The 17,226-nt window shown below is 50.0% G+C and overlaps 1 protein-coding gene across 1 annotated transcript; it reads right to left on the reverse strand.

Moving 5' to 3' along the window:
- Nucleotides 1-1,830: 1,830 nt before the first annotated feature.
- On the reverse strand, nucleotides 1,831-14,564 carry IGFBPL1 (insulin like growth factor binding protein like 1). The gene is made up of 4 exons (XM_047100284.1): nucleotides 14,117-14,564; nucleotides 4,616-4,725; nucleotides 3,789-3,905; nucleotides 1,831-1,980 (listed from the first exon to the last, which is right to left on the reverse strand). Exons 1-4 carry the CDS (start codon nucleotides 14,562-14,564, stop codon nucleotides 1,831-1,833), a joined length of 825 nt encoding a protein of 274 aa, XP_046956240.1.
- Nucleotides 14,565-17,226: the final 2,662 nt, after the last annotated feature.

Here is a 17,226-nt window from a genome sequence, read left to right on the forward strand (position 1 = left end):
AAGAAGTCTACTCTGTCACAATCAACTATGTGGTAAATGGAAGATGGGGGCAACGATCCTTAATCTTAAATCTTCCTAGTAAGGAGTGCTGGTGGAGAGCAGAGGGGCCTTGTGGGTGTCCAAGAAGTACAAGTGGGACCACTGGGTGGACATTTCAGGGAGGCAGAATGCAGCTTAATACAAGGAAGAACTTTCAAATACTGGGAAATCCAAAGATAGATGTCTGATGGTAGTGAGCTCCACACCACTGAAGGTATGCAAACAAGAGCTGGACAGTACTGCATGTTGTAGGGGGGACTGAAGAACTGGGTGGTGGCATGTTCTTAAAATTCCATGGTTCTTTGTGGCTCTCTTTTGAAAACTCATCTATAATAGACTGCGTTCATAGCCTGAGTTCATTGTATTTTTTAAATACGTATATACTTAAAAATTGTGTACACATTTGAAACATGAAATATATATATATATACACACATACATATGTATATGCATGTATATGTGTACACGTGTGCAGGAAAAAAGTCCTGATACGTGATATGTATATGACAACATAGAACAATACATACACAGAAAAACCAGAGTATCAGGAGGGCAACTTTAAGAGCCATCTCCTACCTGAATTCCTATCTGACCATTTCCTACCTTCTGTCTTCCTCCCTGTTTCCAAGAGCTCGAACTACTTCATCCACCATCCTTCAACCCCAATGCCACTTTCTCAGCAACATCTTCGTTTTTCCCCAGTTCTAAGCAGCTTCCCTCTCCTCAAACTCATGCACACCCCTCACTTCCTTAACACTGTACCCCATTCTTGCTTAATGACGTTCTCTGTTTTGGTTTTCTGTGCATCTGTACAGACCTGACGTAAGGCCTTGTACACAGAAGCTACACAACAGTAGTGGCTCAATAGGAAAGACTATGGATTACAGCCACAGCAAAATCCTGCATCCCGGCCCCTGGCCTCCTGTGATGGCAGCAGACGTCCCCTACCCCACTGATGCCGGGCATGGCTGCACTTAAGCAGATGTGACATCTGCCACATCTGAACAGAAGCTTTAAAAGGGACTGTGTACCTGGCTCAATCTCTCGTTCATCCCCTCTGCCACAAAGAATGGACCCAGTCCACACTGGGGCTGCTCCTCCAGCTGGGTCCCCATATGACGTTCGGAGCAGAGCCACAGCCAACCAACCCGCAGCCACGACAAGGAATGTGAGCAAGACATAAACGTTGATGGCTGTGCACCAGCAGGCCCTGGGGCTGTTTAGCAGCAAAAGCTGGCTAATTAGGGGGCTTGTTTCCTAGGGACTAAAGCAACCCCAGTTCTCACCCGGCTGACTATGAGGACAAAGCCACGGGGCCAGGGGAGACGCAGATTCTCCTGGAGACACGCTGCTAAGCACGACCTGCTGTTCTTCCCCAGGAAGAACCCGGGGACAGACAGACAGCCTCCTCTGTGGGCACGTTTTCCCACGGGTGCTGTCACAATGACAATGTCTGCTCTCTCTGTGTCCTCTCCAGGACTTGAAGGAAATATTCTGTTCCACTTCAGAAACAGAAAACAAGCAACTGGTCTTTCCCACCTACTGACACCCACAACGTTCACGGTTCCCGACTTTGCATGCTAGGTGGGAAGCCCAGAGCGGTATGGGTGTTGACCATCCTAGAGATTCTACCTGCTACCTGTAATATGTTCCCACTGTTGGGTATTCCTCTGCTTTCCTCGATTTATGTATTTTTCTTCTTTCTTATCATACATCTTATAAGGCATCTCAATCTCTTGTGACATAGGTTTATAAATACCGAAAATGACTTAGAACATGTACATTGCTCCATCACATGCGGTCGCCTGGAGCTGGGAAGCGGGGGACTTTGTATTTACTCAGATCCATAACTGTCACCGTGCCGTGGGACTCGGCCTCACCAACCGCATTTGCTGAATGGCACAGGTACACTCCCTCATCTTCCTTTCTCAGAGGGTTGATCTAGAAATAAAACAGGCAAGTTTATATGGTCATATATGGCACAGCAAAATCACTTCCTTATTTAGTCCCTAATGATATGTCTGAGCACTTATTCTTTTTCAAAATAAGATAGAGCACATTATTTCTCTTCTTGCCTTAGCTGCCAAGAAAGTTAAATTTTATACTCTGTACCCTCTCTATTGCAGCTCTCATTTTAAGGCTTCCTCTGCATTCCTGCCTTTTACTGTGAGCTTACCTGGTCCTCTTATTGAAGGTGATAAGTATACATCACAAGAAAATACTGCAAATTAAAAGAACGAAAATTTACTGACTGGGGAATGGCCCACAAGTGCTCCCAATGGAGGCAGCCTTTACAAAGTAACACAAGAGAGAACATCTCCCCCTACCCTTTCTTGTAATAAAGAGGGGGATGTGCTTGATTTGAAAAAGCCACAGACCCAGCTGCATTCTGAGTCCCTGAGCTGGATGGAGAAGTCACCAAACCTTGCAGAGATGGGAGTAAAAGGAAACAGACACCCTTAGAGAGCAGCCCGTTCTCACGCCCCTGCAGAGCAGACCCACACTGGCTCTCTCCTCTCTTGCTGTCTCTGTCAATCGTGAGTCACTCGGCAGACTGGCGGGGGAGTTACGTACACCATCTCATTTTAAACTCATGCTGATTGTGAGGGAAAGGGGGAGCATTGTTATCCTGACATTACAGGAGGCTGGCAGGTAAGTCACAGACTGTTGGGTCACAGGGCCCTCCTCTTACAGTTGTGGACACTGAAGCTCAAGAGGTAGACTGACTAGCCCAACACGGACCCCCATTCCGTCACTCCCTCACTCTTTCAGACCACACTGTTCTAGCAACTTAAACTACTCCAAGTGGCCTAGAGGAGCCCTGGAGGGGACGCCAATGTGCGGTCTTCCCTCTACTGGCCACATGGTCTTGGGCAAGTGTATTAGTTTCCTGTGGCTGCTGGAACTAATTTCCACACACTTAATGGCTTAAAACAACACAAATTTATTATATTTAGGTTTTTAAAATTTTTCATTAAAGACTTTATTTTTGGGGTGCTTGGGTGGCTCAGTCAGTTAAGTGTCTGACTCTGGCTCAGGTCTTCATCTCATGGTTCATGAGTTTGAGCCCCGTGTTGGGCTGTGCTGACAGTGCAGAGCCTGCTTGGGTTTCTCTCTCTCTCTCTCTCTCTGCCCCTCCCCTGCTCTCTCTCTCTAAATAAATAGACTTTATTTAAAAGATAAAAAAATTAAAATTATATAAAAAAAGATTTTACTTTTAAGCAACCTCTGTGTCCAACGTGGGGCTCAAACTCACAACTCTGAGATCAAGAGTTGCATGCTCTCCCGACAGAGCCAGCCAGGTGCGCCTGTATTTATTTAGTTCTTGAATGAGAAAGGGGGCTAAGAAGAAGGTATTAGCAGAGCTGCCTTCTTCCTAGGAATCCTAGGGGAAAACCCATTCTAGATAGGCTGCCTGTGTTCCTTGGCTTGTGGCTCTCTTCCTCCATCTTCAAAGTCAGCTGATTAGCTGACTTTATTCCACCTACAACCTTAATCCCCTCATGCATATAACACCCACGGATTCCAGGGATTAGGACATGGACATCTTTTTGGGGCCACAATTCTGACCACCAGTGAAGACCACTTACGCTCTCCGGGGTTAAGCTTTCCTCACAGTTATGGTAGGGTCCAACAAGAAAGGGATAAGAACAGCTTTGAAATGTGTAATGTGCTATAGAAATATAAAGGGTGCTTTATAAGGGCCAGTGAACAATAGCCAAGTAATCCTAAACAAATGAGATACCCACCAAAATCCAGGCTGTGGCCTCGTGGTCAGAAGGGCCCCCTCGCACCTGGACAGCTATATTGACGTGGTCCCCAGGAAGGTCCTCTAGCACCTGAGTACCCTCAGGAGACTGTGTGACCTACAGAGGACAGGAAAGCCAGGAGTGATTTAGAAAGAGCATTTCTGGCTAAGAACTGCACCACAGACATCCTTGCTGTCTACATCTTCCTACTGACTCAAAGGCCAAACCCTAGCATCTCTTACTCCTATTCAAAGGTCAGTGGCTTTTTAAACCTAAATGTATGTGCAGACAGCACCCCCTGCTGGACAGCAACGATGCGGACGCCATCACTATCTCACAGAATCAGCTCAGAATTTCATGGCCCTTCTCTGGACTGTCGGTCGAGATAGGGGGACAAGAAATGCTGTGATCCACACCAGTCTCTCAAAAATTGATCTGCAGGAAGATCTAGTTTTTGAATAAGACTTGGATAGTCTTTCTAAAACCCAGATCCAGTGAAGCAGGCTCTAACTTCATTCCAGTGGAACTAGGCTAGATAAGTAGATGAACTTTCCAACCACTAAGTGGCCAAAGAAGCAAATGGCACAAGGAAGGATGGCACTCTCCTTCTCTGGGGGCAGCTTTGGGGTGAAAGTTTTGAAGCATAAACCTGGAGGTAGAGGAGTGAACATGTAAGATATCTTTTTTAAATAGTTGGCTTCACATATAAAGACATACACATGAGAAACACCTCTCTTTCTCTCATTCTCTCTCTCTCTCTCTCTCTCTCTCACACACACACACACACACACACACACACACACACACGAATTCTTGGACATAAGTACCTTCCTCCACGTGATGACAGGGGTGGGCACAGCCCTCACCTCACAGGACAGGTACACCTGTGCACCAGTGACGTTGTGGACACTCCGGGGTGGAATGACAACCATGGGGGCTGGAGGAAGAAGACAAGGGATCACAAGCTTTACCCTGCCAGGTTCCCAGCACCCCACCACTAGAACTCCCTACCTGCAGAGAGCCAGCTGGGATAGTCCGACGTGAGGGGACAGCAGCAGAAGAAAGCTCTACACACATAAAGAACGCACTTGTGTTTCCCTCAGACCTGGAGGCATGCCTACATGTTTCCTCATCCTTGCCTTTGTTCTATCAACAGGAAAACAGGGATCTGGGGAGGAGAGGCGATTTCCCAAATCGCCCGCCTCGTCTGTGGCAGGGCTTGGTCTCATCACACTCCCACCCAGGGCCCCTTCCAGGACTCCGGCTGCCATCTGCTTACAGCTCAACTCCATGAGACACTGAGCGTGCGTGGGGAGGGGCTGGTGTCACTTCACCAATGCCAAGTCTTCTAACAGATGGGCTTTTCTCCTTCCACGTGGAGGGCGGTTCAAAGAACAGGCCTTGCGGAACAGCTGCACACACCGAGCTGAGACCCCCTGCGGGGCCGGTCCAGACGCTCGTTTGCATATCTCAGACTCTCAGACTCCACAGGAGGCCTCCCTGCCCCAACAGCCCCCTCTCGGTGGGCAGAGCTGCAGGCACGGAAGCCGGCACTGGGACAGAGGACGCCCGGAGAGAGGGAGCTGCCGGGATCACGGTACCCAGGCAGTGCAGCTCAAGGCTGCCAGAACATTACAGAAAGGGGAGGGAGGGTGTGGGCAGGCTGGCTGGGATAGAGTCCATGCAGGCATCTGAGAAGTTCCTAGCTGACGTGCCACACTGTCCTCCTCCCTGGGCCCACTGCCTCCTCTGCTCACACTGGTGCTAAAAGAATCAAGTGCAGCCACCTCGGCTCTGGCCTTCCACCCAGCCCCTCAAAGGACCTGCCCACACTGCCTTCCCCACTCTGCATGGAATATAGCCCTCAACTCCACAGGGCCTAGAAGGTATGTGTCCTAGTCCAGGACCAGGTGTCTGTACCTCTCTGACCTGCTGGAGCACAGCCTGCTGGCGTCCAGGTGCTTCCATCCCGCCTCACTTGAACTAGACAACAGCTGGGCCCATCCCTGCATCTGGCCCTCGGTTTCTTGGGCAAGATGCAATGGGGAGGCATGGGGAGGAAAATGCTCTCCGCTTGGGTCTGCTCATCTTTAAGATGGGGATAATACCCCCTGCTCACAGGGCTGTTGAGCTCATCTTACCAGGTGATGAGTGCTAGAGTAATGGTTTAAGTTAACAGGACACGTAAGTGGAGGTCAGGAGCAGGTTTGGTAAGCAGGTGACTGGATGAAGAAGCAAATGGCAAATAAAGAGCAAACACATTCATTGTCTGGCCATCAAACTGCAGGGTCTATGCTCCTAGGGCTCTGCTGAAGCATGAAGGAAAGGGCCCTCGCCTGCCTGGGTGAGGCTGCAATAAAAAGGAGAGCAAAGGAGGGAGCCGGAAGGCCACAGGAAGAGCAGGGAAGTTCAGGAGTGAAAGGGCACAGAAATGAGACTGCTCTGGCCTCTCCAGACAGACTTTGTCAAGCTGGTACCAAAGAAAAAAAAAGTCTCTGGAAAGTTGTCTTAGAACCAGAGTCTCAGACCAGAGGGGCCCAACTCCCCAAGATCCTGTGCCTGATCATCTGTGGTATGCTCATCTAGCATCTACTTACATGCCTCCAGTGATAGAGAGCTCACTACCTATGGAGCCAGGCCTCTCCATCTTTGGAGGGCTCTGTTCCTAAGAAAGCTTGTTTTCACTTGGAGCTAAAACCCACCTCCCTATAACTCCCACACGTTGATGCCTCCTGGAGTCCTACAGCCCCCAGAGAGTGCCCCAATGGTCTCCAATGAATACAGACACTACCTTCTCCACCCCAGAAAGGGGAGGGAGGGTGTGGGTAGGCTGGCTGGGGTGGAGACCATGCAGGCATCTGAGAAGTTCCTAGCTGAAGTGCCACACTGTCCTCCTCCCCAGGCCCAGGCTGCCTTCTGCCCTCTCAGCCTGATCAGCCCACTCCTTCAGTTGTGCCTGTATGATTGCCCCCCAAGCACCACACCTCTAGCCACAACACTGAGTATAACCAAAGGCCCCCCAGTGAACCAAGGTCTTAGGCTTCTAACATTGCCCTATGCATCCCAGCCACCTGCAAACTGCTACAAAGGACACCCCCACCCCCGCCTCTCCAGCAGGGGCCCCATCTGCAACATGACAAAGAGAGTCTAATTTATCCACCCCCTCCTGCCAACACCACCTCCCCGGAGCCCAGCCGTCCTCAAATGGCTCGCTGGGGGAACAATCACAACCGCATCTTATTCCAGAGCCCTCAATGGATTCCAGAGGGACACTCAATCAACATGTTTTACTTTCATTCATGTAAAGTCATCAATTTTAAATGAGGTTTCATCAATCCCTTTCAGTCCTAAATGAATAAACTGGTAAATCACATTTCAACGTTCTCTCTCCTCGAATTTCCCTCTCCCTCTTTTGAGTAACTGCAATTAAGAAAGACTGTCTTGGAAATACTGTCTTTGCTACTGATCTTGTGGCAGAAAATACCACCTCTTTTACAAAAGAGTCCCAGCTTTCATTGATAAAGTGACATTCAAATTTTTGTTTGTTTTTAAATTTGCATACAGCATGTTATTCCTTGCAGAGTGCAGCTCTAAGTTTTGACAAATGCCTACGGTCACATAACCACCACCATAACCAAGATATAGAAGAGTCCAGTTATCTCAAAAAATTTCCTCATGCTGCCTTTTGTCATAGTAATCTCATTTTAATATTAACATATCTGATTATAAATTTAAAACATTTTTATCCATAATAGCTCTTTCTAATCAGCTATCGACGTCATAATAGTAACAATGGTAATAATGCCACCATCTGACTCTGATAGCTTGCAGTGTGCTAGGCATTCTATTCTGTTTACAGAGGATTAACCCGTTCGATCTTTCCAGCAATTTCACCAGCTGTAGAGCTAGCCAGAGTTACCCAGGCTTAAATGATAGGCAAGGCTTTGAGCCCAGGGCTTGGGCTCTGAGCTCTGTCCCACACTGTCTTGCCTTCTACTTAGATGACACTTCCACATACACTACTCCTTTCATCCTTATACCTACCCTGCTAAGCACATGCTTTTATCCCCATTTTACAGATCAGAAAACCAAACCTCAGAAAGATGAAGTGCCTGGAGGAGTGGAGACTCAAACTCACCCTGATTCCATCAACTCCACGCTGATTTTTACTTTTTAAATTTTTTAATGTTTATTTTATTTTGGAGAGAGAAAGCATGAGTAAGGAGGGGCAGAGAGAGAGAGGGAGACACAGAATCGGAAGCAGGCTAAAAGCTCTGAGTTATTGAGTTATTAGCACAGAGCCTGGTGCAGGGCTGGAACCCACAAACCATGAGATCATGACCTGAGCTGAAGTCGGATGCTTACCTGACTGAGCCACTCAGCCGCCCCACCACACTCACTTTTAAAGTAAAACATTTGTTGCCTGTTTCCATTCCAGAATAAGAAAGGGTTCCTTAGGGATTGTGTTGAGGATCTTCAAGACGATCCCCAGGTTCAGTGTTTGCTGGGAGACACACAGAATTCAGCACAGGTGTTTTTTGTTGTTGTTGTTTTTTTAATGTTTATTTATTTTTGAGAGAGAGAGAAAGCGCACGCACAAGCAAGTGGAGGATGGGCAGAGACGGGACAGAGGATCCAAAGCAGGCTCCACACTGACAGCAGAGAGCCTGATGCAGGGTTCAAACCCACCAACCAGGAGATCATGACCTGAGCTCAAGTAGGATGCTTAACTGACTGAGCCACCGAGGTGCCCCCAGAACCCAGCACAGTTTTATACACAGCTATGATTTATTACAGTGAAAGGAGACAAAGCAAAACAGCAAAGGGAAAAGAGGTTCACGGGGTGAAGACACGGGAAACCAGGCACAAGTTTTCAAGAACCTCTCCCAGTGGATCACACAGGACACGCTTAATACCCCAGCAATGAATGGTGAGAACATGTGTGAAATGCCATCTCCCAGGGAAGCTCACCCCTTGCCTAGGATTTTTATTGCTGGTAGGTCACCTGGGCACCCTCTGCTTACTATGTACCAAAATTCTAGGGTCCCAGAAGGAAAGCAGGTGTGCACCATGAACCACAGTGTTGGTATGGTTTAGGCACAGTAAGCCACCCTCAGCAGTTCCGAAAATGGCAGGAACCCTCCTGAAATCCAAGTTCCCAGACACTAGCCAAGGGTCAATCTCACCAGCAGGTCTTTCTAAGGATACGGTCTCTGGGCTGCTCCGTTTACTCTCTTCTGCACAGGAATAAAACCCTCCAAACATCACCCCTGGGATTGATGTAGAGATACTATTAAATGGCTGGTACGTCCTTTACACTAGCAGGACATTCCCAATCCTACTGTCCCCAAGGGCTCATTCGAGTGCCAGCCTGGGGTGCTCAACGTCATGACCACAGGCAGGATGAACCCAGGTTCAAATCCTGTCTCTGCTACACCCCAATGCTGTGACTTGGTCTCAGTGTCTTCTTTAAAATGGGCACAGGAGTCTGTTCCCCACCCCAACCCCTCCCCCTCAGCTATTGGGAGGAACAGTTACAAGACCCCTTGCAAACTAAAAGGCTTCCACAGAGAGACCCAAGGATTTGGCAGACTGTGCTACCCCAAGGGTAATCTCCTCGAAGTGCCTTGCCTGCTCCAAAGCCCCTACTGGCCTCTGGGGGAGCAGGCCTATGGGTGGGCCCTATCTACCTTGATCCAGAGGCCATGCCCATAGCCCTCACCCTGGCAAACCTGGGGCACAGCCTCTCACCTCACTGTTGCCAGAGTTGCCACACTCCTGGAAGAGCCAGGGCTTTCTACCTGAATTTGACAAGAGTAATGTGGGTTTCAAGAGGGAGGATGGTGCCTCGTGGGTCCAGTCTGAGTGTGCCAGCTTCATTTCTCTAGATCTTTCTTGCTCAATACTTGTTTCTTTCTGTCTGTGCCAGCAACAGCCATAGAAATGCTGGGATGGCACACACAGATCCATCCATCAGGTAACAGAATAGTCACCCACCTGTACACCCACTGGGGGTGGGCAAAATAGCACCAAGGGAAACTCAAATGCCTGGGGGTCCAGGTGCCAACCAATGGAGCTTGGGCAAGTTGCTAACCATTTCCTCCTTGTCTGCAAACAAAGACAATGACTGCTACCCCACATCCTCTGGGGTGAAGGGATAGAATGGATGTGACTGAATTATTAACCACGTGGATCTGTACAAATGAAAAGGATCGATATTATTATTATAGTGTGTGCTGATCTGTCCCCCCACCTGGTCAACTAAATATGTCCTGGATGGCTAGAATGGACGATCTTCTCAAATGCCTCCCAGGTTTATTTAAAGTTAACAGTGCCAAGGAAAGAAGGAGTATCGAGAGTCATCCCCCAGGACCCCATCTGCTTGTACAAAGAAGTGCACAGCCAAAGAGTTTAATCATCAACGCACTGAACAGCCCTGATAATTTATGCTAATAGTCATGTTAGGATGTGGAAGGAGAAACAGCTTAATCCGGCTCCCTGCAGCCTGTGCCTCACACCCCCTCCCTCGGCATGAAAGGCTTTTGAGCACTAGGCCCCCCTTCTTTGTCCCTCTCACAAAGTGGCATTCGCAGCCTCTCCTGGTTACCTGGTAACACGCACCTCGCACAGACTGAGATTTCTAAGTGGACTGGAATTTCAGCTGAGGTGAATTTTCTAAGATTCAGGATCTCAAGAGCTCACTGAAGCTCAGGAGCTCGGTGCCCTGTTGGGTATTGGCACGGGGCCCTGTTCCTATCTAATTTAGCATTCAAAACATGCTATCAACCTGCTGTCTGCAGGATCCCCACCCCCTCCCAATGTTAGCAAATGGTCAGGGAGCACACATGGAACAACACAGCCTTTTAACAACAAAAACAATGCCACACCACCTTACAACAGAGGAGCGAAAACAGTAACTTCGTACAGAACAAAGCTTCATCCCTCAGTCCGGCACTCAAGGCTGGCAATGCCCCCCCTCCCAACCTCTCTGGTCTCACCCCCTTCCCCCATTATCCCCCTGGGTACCTGTCAGCAGGTCACTGTTCACACCCATCATGGGCCCCCTACCTCCTCCTACCTGCTCTTACCTCCATGCCTAGTTCATGCTGAGCCTTCCTATCCCCTTCTCTCTGCCCAAGAATTTTCTGCCAGTCCTTCAGGGTTCCTCTCAGGTATTTTCGCTTCTATAAAGCTATCCCTGTTCCTCTCTGGAGCCATCACCCAGTGCTCAATAGAGGAACCAGCAGCAAGCCTTGGGGGGAAAACAGGACGGTGGCTCCAGACTGAGAAACCCTCAAGATTCAAGTGTAGCCGCTTTGTAGCCACTTTCTAATCAGGTGGCCAGCAGGTTTAGAGGTGCATGGCTCCGTCTGAAAAGAGCCAGGAGGGGTGCCTGGGTGGCTGGGTCTGTTGAGCATCCGACTTTAGCTCAGGTCATGATCTCACAGTTCGTGAGTTCGAGCCCCGTGTAGGGTTCTGTGTTGACAGCTCAGAGCCTGGAACCTGCTTCTGATTCTGTGTCTCCCTCTCTCTCTGCACCCCCCCCCCTCGCTTAAGTAAATAAACATTAAAGAAGAAAAAAAGCCAGGAAACCCCAGGCTGGAGCCCTACATCAGCTAGGAGCTAGCCAGGGAGCTCCCTTCCGTGAGCCTCAGTTTTCCTTTCTATTAAATAGGAGTGAGATCTGGCCAGGGTAGCTGTGAGAATTGAGTAAGAAGATGGAATGCAAGAACAATTTCGAACAGTAAAGAACTATTCATATGTGGGAACAGGAGGAATCTTCATTAAATGTGTTAATCAAAGGATTGCTCTCGCTCTTAGGCTTTTGGGGGAGTTTCAGAGCATGGGAGGAAAGGTCAGAGTTTAAGCCTGTACATGGTTTCCAAATGCCCCTCAGAGTTATGTGTAAGAACACTTCCACACTGTGCGGAACCTAATAAATATTTACGTTGGTCTCATTCAGTGAAAGTCAGGTGCTCGTTTATTGAAGGATAGGTGAGGGCCAAGGAGGGTGATTTTATTAACAGTATTGAAGGAGAACAGCTGCTGTTGTGACTCAGCCTGTTTCCCTTCCACCAGGGTCCCTAGGGGCATTGTTAAAAAGTGCCCCTGCTATGTCCTCTGAATAAAGGATGGCTTTAGGGCAGCACAGCACGAGGTGCCACCTTCACTGGCCAGGAAAGATCCCCCTGTCTACACCTTCATGCTTCACATGGGCAGGGGTCACAAACACTTCAGTGTCACAAACACTTCAGGACAAAAAGAGATAGGGAACGGTGCCCAGGTCTGTGGCAAATGATACAACTGCTGGTGGGGAAGGAGAGCTAAATTCCGGGGAGGCCTGATGCCTGTCACTAATGGGATCATTAAAAGCAGCTTCTGAATTCCCTTCCTTTTGGCCCCTTGAACATCTTTACTCCTGGGGCTTGTGCCTGGGGTGGGCCTCAGAGCCCCCTAGATCAGACTGGAGGGGCTGTCACATTTACTTGTCATTTGGTAATTTTCAATGAATTAGGGGTATGGGGTTTCCATCTGCCATCTGGCCGCACTCTGGTAACCATGGCAACCACCACCTGCCTGACTTAACACTATCAACTCCTGTCCTGAAAGAGCAACTGCACAAGGTGTCGGGGTCCTGGATGCTGGTCAGGCTTTACTGGTCACTCTGGATGTGTCCCCTGCCCCCCTGGGTCTCAGTCTCCTCTGCATATAGCAGAATTGGTTTATGTGTCTTCAAGGTGGCTCTCTCTTAGGAACAGACTATCACTCCAAGGAGAAATTATCTGAGACTATCAGCACCGGTTGGATTCTGGGGACCTGGTCAGCATTTCTTGTGTCTCCTGCATGTGGAGTTACTTGTCTGGAGACAAAGAGAACTGCCTGTGAATTAACTGCTAAGGAAAGCAGATTGTAAAAAGGAGGAATAGCAACTAGAAGGGAGGAGACAGGACTGTTTAATGCCACACAGCAGAAACAAAGGTTCAAAGTGGAAGGGGGCCTCAATAGTGGTTCCACAGGGCTGACTCGGCCCAGAGAGGGGTAGGTAACAGCCCAAGGTCACTCAGGGAACCAGCAGCATCACAGAAGCACCAGCCAGCTCTTTCCTCCACTGGGTGCCCCAGCCAGGAACAGCTACCCATGACTTTATTGTGCTCCAGGGCTGCCTCAGACCCCTCAAAGGGCAGCACATTGTTTTTGTTTTCCGGGACAGGAGCCCTCCTGTCTCATCCCGAACAACCCCCTGGGTCTCCTGCACTTGAGTGCATCTACCAGGAATGCTTGGGGGGAAATAATACCAGAAATTTCCCAAGGTCTGGAAAAGGTCATCCCCCACTGCCAAGGTTTCCCTGTTGGAGCTAAAGTCATCACCCCAACTTAGGCATTTAGGTCTAGACTTGGGTCTCCAGGCCCAGGCCAGAGCTCCAAGCCAGGCTCCTTGGAACATCCTGGCCACAAGCTCACTCACCTCAACTCTTCACTGCCCCCTCCAGGCAGTGTAGACAGGGGCAGTTCTCCAAAACCTAATGGGGCAGGAGGGTGCTTCACTGGGCATACCTACACTGATGTTTTTCATTTATTTTTGTTTGGGTTTTAAAAATTACATATAGAGGTGGGCAACTTTAGATGACTTTACTGTGAAGTTAATGAACTTTAAGTTTCTAGGTACTCAGCAATGAATAAATTTCTATTTCTTCACCCTCCGAATCATATAAGCCTTACACCCACAAAACCCAGCTCTCTCCCTGATGGCACCATCTTTTCAGAGCTCAGGTCTCCAAAGGTCTTATCTGTCCTGGGTGGGAGAGCCCTCAGGTCCTCCCAGCAGGGCCCCAACCCTGGTGTTCTGGCCCAGTGATTCCTGAGTCCCCTGTCTTCAGCTCCTCCTCATCCAGGATCTTCACTTTCTCTGCCTCTCCCTTCAAAAACCCCACCCTGGCCTGGCTCGGTGCCGGACCCAGGGGGACTTGCACCCAGTAAGACACCTCCTCCCCCAACTCCCAGGCTGGTGGAGGTAAACATGTCAGGCCTGCCCATAACTGCAGGCCTTTTTGGTACTATACCAAAAGGGACAACAGGCTCACCAAAATTCTGACCAGCTCGGGGACTTGTATCTCCATGAGCTTGGTAAGCAAGGGTGCAGGATGTGCATTCCTGTCCCAGTCTTTTTGAGTACCTGGCCAGGTAATAAAAACTGCTTACGAAGGGAAACCTTAGGCTGTCAATCACTGTGCTTTGAGGGATCCTTAGCCCCACACTCCTGAGGGTTGGGGGGAGGGGTCCCTCTTTCTCTTCATACCCCAGCACCGCGGGGCAAAAGCCATACTCACCAAATTCGCAGGGGCCATCGCGCGCCTTGTGCAGGTGGCCCGGGTGCGCGCGGGGCGTGTACCGGGCGCGCAGGCGCAGCGCGCATACGCTGGGGTAGGAGCGGCCGTCGGAGCCGCAGACGGCGCCGCGCTGCGCGCACACGCAGACCCCGGTGCCCTCGGGCGCCGCCCCCGCGGCGCGGCTGGCGCACACCAGGCCCGGGGCACAGCGCGCGCCGGCCCGCCCCCCGCAGCTCGCGCCCTCCGCGCCCAGGCAGCGCGCGCAGCAGCCGCACTCGTCGCGCGCCGCAATCGCGGGCGCGGGGCAGCGCGCGGGCGCCGGACAGTGCTCGGGCCGGCACGGACCGCACTCGGGGCGCCGGCCGCCGGCGGCGCGGAGTCCGAGGCCCGAGGCCAGCGGCGGCAGCAGCAGAAGCAGCAGCGGGAAGAGCGAGGTGGAGCGCGGCATGGTCTGCTTCGGGACGGCACTGGCGCCTCTTCTTCGCGCTGCGCTGGGCTTCGTGCGCGCCGCGCCGCCACCCGGCCCGCCCCGCGGCCGCTGATTGGCCGGGGCTCCACCGCGGGGCGCCTCAGCCGGCTGCCTGGCCTGGGACCGGAGCGGAGGGATGGGCTCCCGGCCGCCCCAATTCCGAGCTGGAGTGATGTCCTGAGACCTACTCTCCCAGACCTGGTGGGTTGTTGGGGGAAACAGACCACTCCAGGCGGGAACTTGCCCGAGCACGCTGTGGTAGCGCCCGGATTGGATGTACGGTCTCCAGATCCAAAGCTAGCTCCAACTATCATGTCCCTTAATCCTCCTAAGAGGATCAGGCTTGTACAGACAATGGAGCAATTGTCCCCCCCCCCCCCCCCGCATGCTACTAAAGTCACGGTATACTTCACAGTTAAAAATGACTTTGGTTGTGATGAGATATGGTCATCTATTTTGGGTTGACCTCGGACTTTCAAACTTTGCACAGCGTTTAACTGCACAAAACCTGCAGTTATTTAGCCAGTTTTCAATCCTTTTGTTACTACAAATGATGCTGTGATGAATGTCCTGGCTCACAAGCGTCAGCATATCTGTGGTTCGTGGGCAGTGTATGTTGGAAAGATATGGTAGCCCAGGTTTTTGTAGTCAGATATTTATTCATGTGGCCTCTGCTTGAAGCCAGGCTCTGTGTATTCTATCCCTGGCCCAGTTCTGGCAGGGGACCCAAACAGGACACCCTAGGGAGTCCTGATTGCTGGAGTTTGGTGTGTGGCCAAGTGAAGGCATTGGATGGAGGGAGGGACTTGCTGACCAAGCTGTATGGATGGCTCTTCCTGCCTTTACACCTTAATCCTCATTTGCCCTGTGCAGTTTTTCCTTTTTCTGAACTCTTAGAGATGGAGGGGCCTTTTGGATTGTTGTCCATTTTCCTATAAAACTGTCTGCAAGCCCATAGCCCAGTGAACTCTGGGTCCCAGAGTGCCAATTAACACTGTGGGCAACATCTGTGGGCAACATCTGTGGGCCCCATGAGATTATGGGGAAAAAGAAGAGATGAGTTCTCCTAGCAGGGAAGGGGGTTGAGGCCCTTCTGTTGTCTGGCAGGTAGTGAGTTCCTGTGGTGTGAATTTCTACCTTCTCTGCTCACAGCTGGCACACAGGGGAGGCTAGCTCATACTGCACTTAGGGGGGATGCATGCATCCTCAGAAGCTGCTGAAGTGGGTGTGAATGTCCCAGTCTGAGGAGCTAAGGAGAGGAGTTAGGGTCAGCAGAGATTTCTCCGTAAATGGGCCATAGACTTGAATCTCAAGTGTAACAGTCAAGCCATTCATAGAAGGCCCTCTTCCAGGCTGAGAGAAAACAAAATCCCTGCCTCCAAGCCCCTGGTGGGCCATTCCAGAGCAGAGAGAGGGGTGGGTTTTCATGCATGGGAGAGGGGGTTATAGAGGGACAGATTTCAATTTGATACTGTGTAAGAGGGAGCATAGCCAGATGTGGAACTCTTTAAAGATGGAAATTTACATGCTGAGCAGCCAAGATATGATAGAGGATTTGCCCTCCTGCTGTACATAACTATAACACCTAGAAAAATTAATACAACAACTGTTTGCAGGTACTGGCCTTGAATGGGGATAGCTGGGTGGATTCAAATGAAGCAGATGAAGTTGAGAATCTTGAGCCTTTGAGTTATTCTAAGCACCCCCCACCCTTTTTTTTTTCTGTCAGTGGAAGCAGTTTGCCAATTGTGTCTGAGAAGATTCACTTTCTCTTGGTTAAGGACCCTGTGATGAAGTTACCCAGGGCTGTTATCTTGCAAGGCATACCCTTTCTCTTCAAGGCCTACCCCACCTGGGGTGCTTGGGTGGCTCAGTTGGTTAAGCGTCGACTTTAGCTCAGGTCAGGATCTCACAGTTTGTGAGTTCTAGCCCTGCATTGGGCTCTGTGCTGACAGTGCGGAGCCTGGAACCTGCTTCTAGTTCTGTGTCTTCTCTCTCTGTCCCTTCCCCACTCATGCGCTCTCTTTCTCTCTCTCTCTGTCTCAAAAATAAACATTAAAAAAAAAAAAAAAAGACTTACCCCGCCTGCCTCTTGTGGCCACTAGACTCTCAACTGGCATCAGAGTTCCACATGCTTGAGCAGGGCAAATACAAAGTCTAATCTGAAAAGATAGAGCGTTTATACCACAAAAATGTCAGGATTTTGCTAAATTACATTGCAGCAACTTGGGGAGTATGTGCAGGAATGGATTCTAAGGGTGAAAGACCAAAGAGGACAGAATATAACTCTTGATTGAGTTGATGCAGGTGTTCTGGGTTCAGTGTTTTGGTTGGTGTAGCTGGGGGTGACTGTATAGTTTACTTAGCTGCTTAAATGAAACTGAGGCTTAATGATGATCTGTAATCAGTTAAGTTGAGATACCAGTACTTCCCTAGTGTGTTGTAAAGGAAGAAATAAAAAAGGCTTAGGGAAGATCTTGAAATAAATGAATTACGGACACCCTGCACAACCACCCACTGCATTCCCCAAGGGGCTCCAGAGGACATCTGCCCTATGACATTGGGAAGTTCATTAACAAGGGGAGTTCTGGTATCCTTGAAAAGCTCGGTGTGTGCTCTCCTCTGTTGGCATATATGATTG

The sequence above is a fragment of the Lynx rufus genome, unplaced genomic scaffold (genome assembly GCF_022079265.1).
Source record: "Lynx rufus isolate CCGP_SWC_20201006 ecotype Redwood Valley unplaced genomic scaffold, mLynRuf1.p SCAF_10, whole genome shotgun sequence".
NCBI classification, from domain to species: domain Eukaryota; kingdom Metazoa; phylum Chordata; class Mammalia; order Carnivora; family Felidae; genus Lynx; species Lynx rufus.

Excerpts from the sequence above, each read along its gene's own strand:
- IGFBPL1 (XM_047100284.1), bottom strand. The coding sequence starts at position 14,564 with ATGCCGCGCTCCACCTCGCTCTTCCCGCTGCTGCTTCTGCTGCTGCCG. Across the intron at positions 4,726-14,116 it reads CGATGGCCCCTGCGAATTTG|CCCCCATGGTTGTCATTCCA; the intron begins GTGAGTATGGCT and ends TTCTTCCTCCAG. Across the intron at positions 3,906-4,615 it reads CTGTCATCACGTGGAGGAAG|GTCACACAGTCTCCTGAGGG; the intron begins GTACTTATGTCC and ends TGTCCTCTGTAG.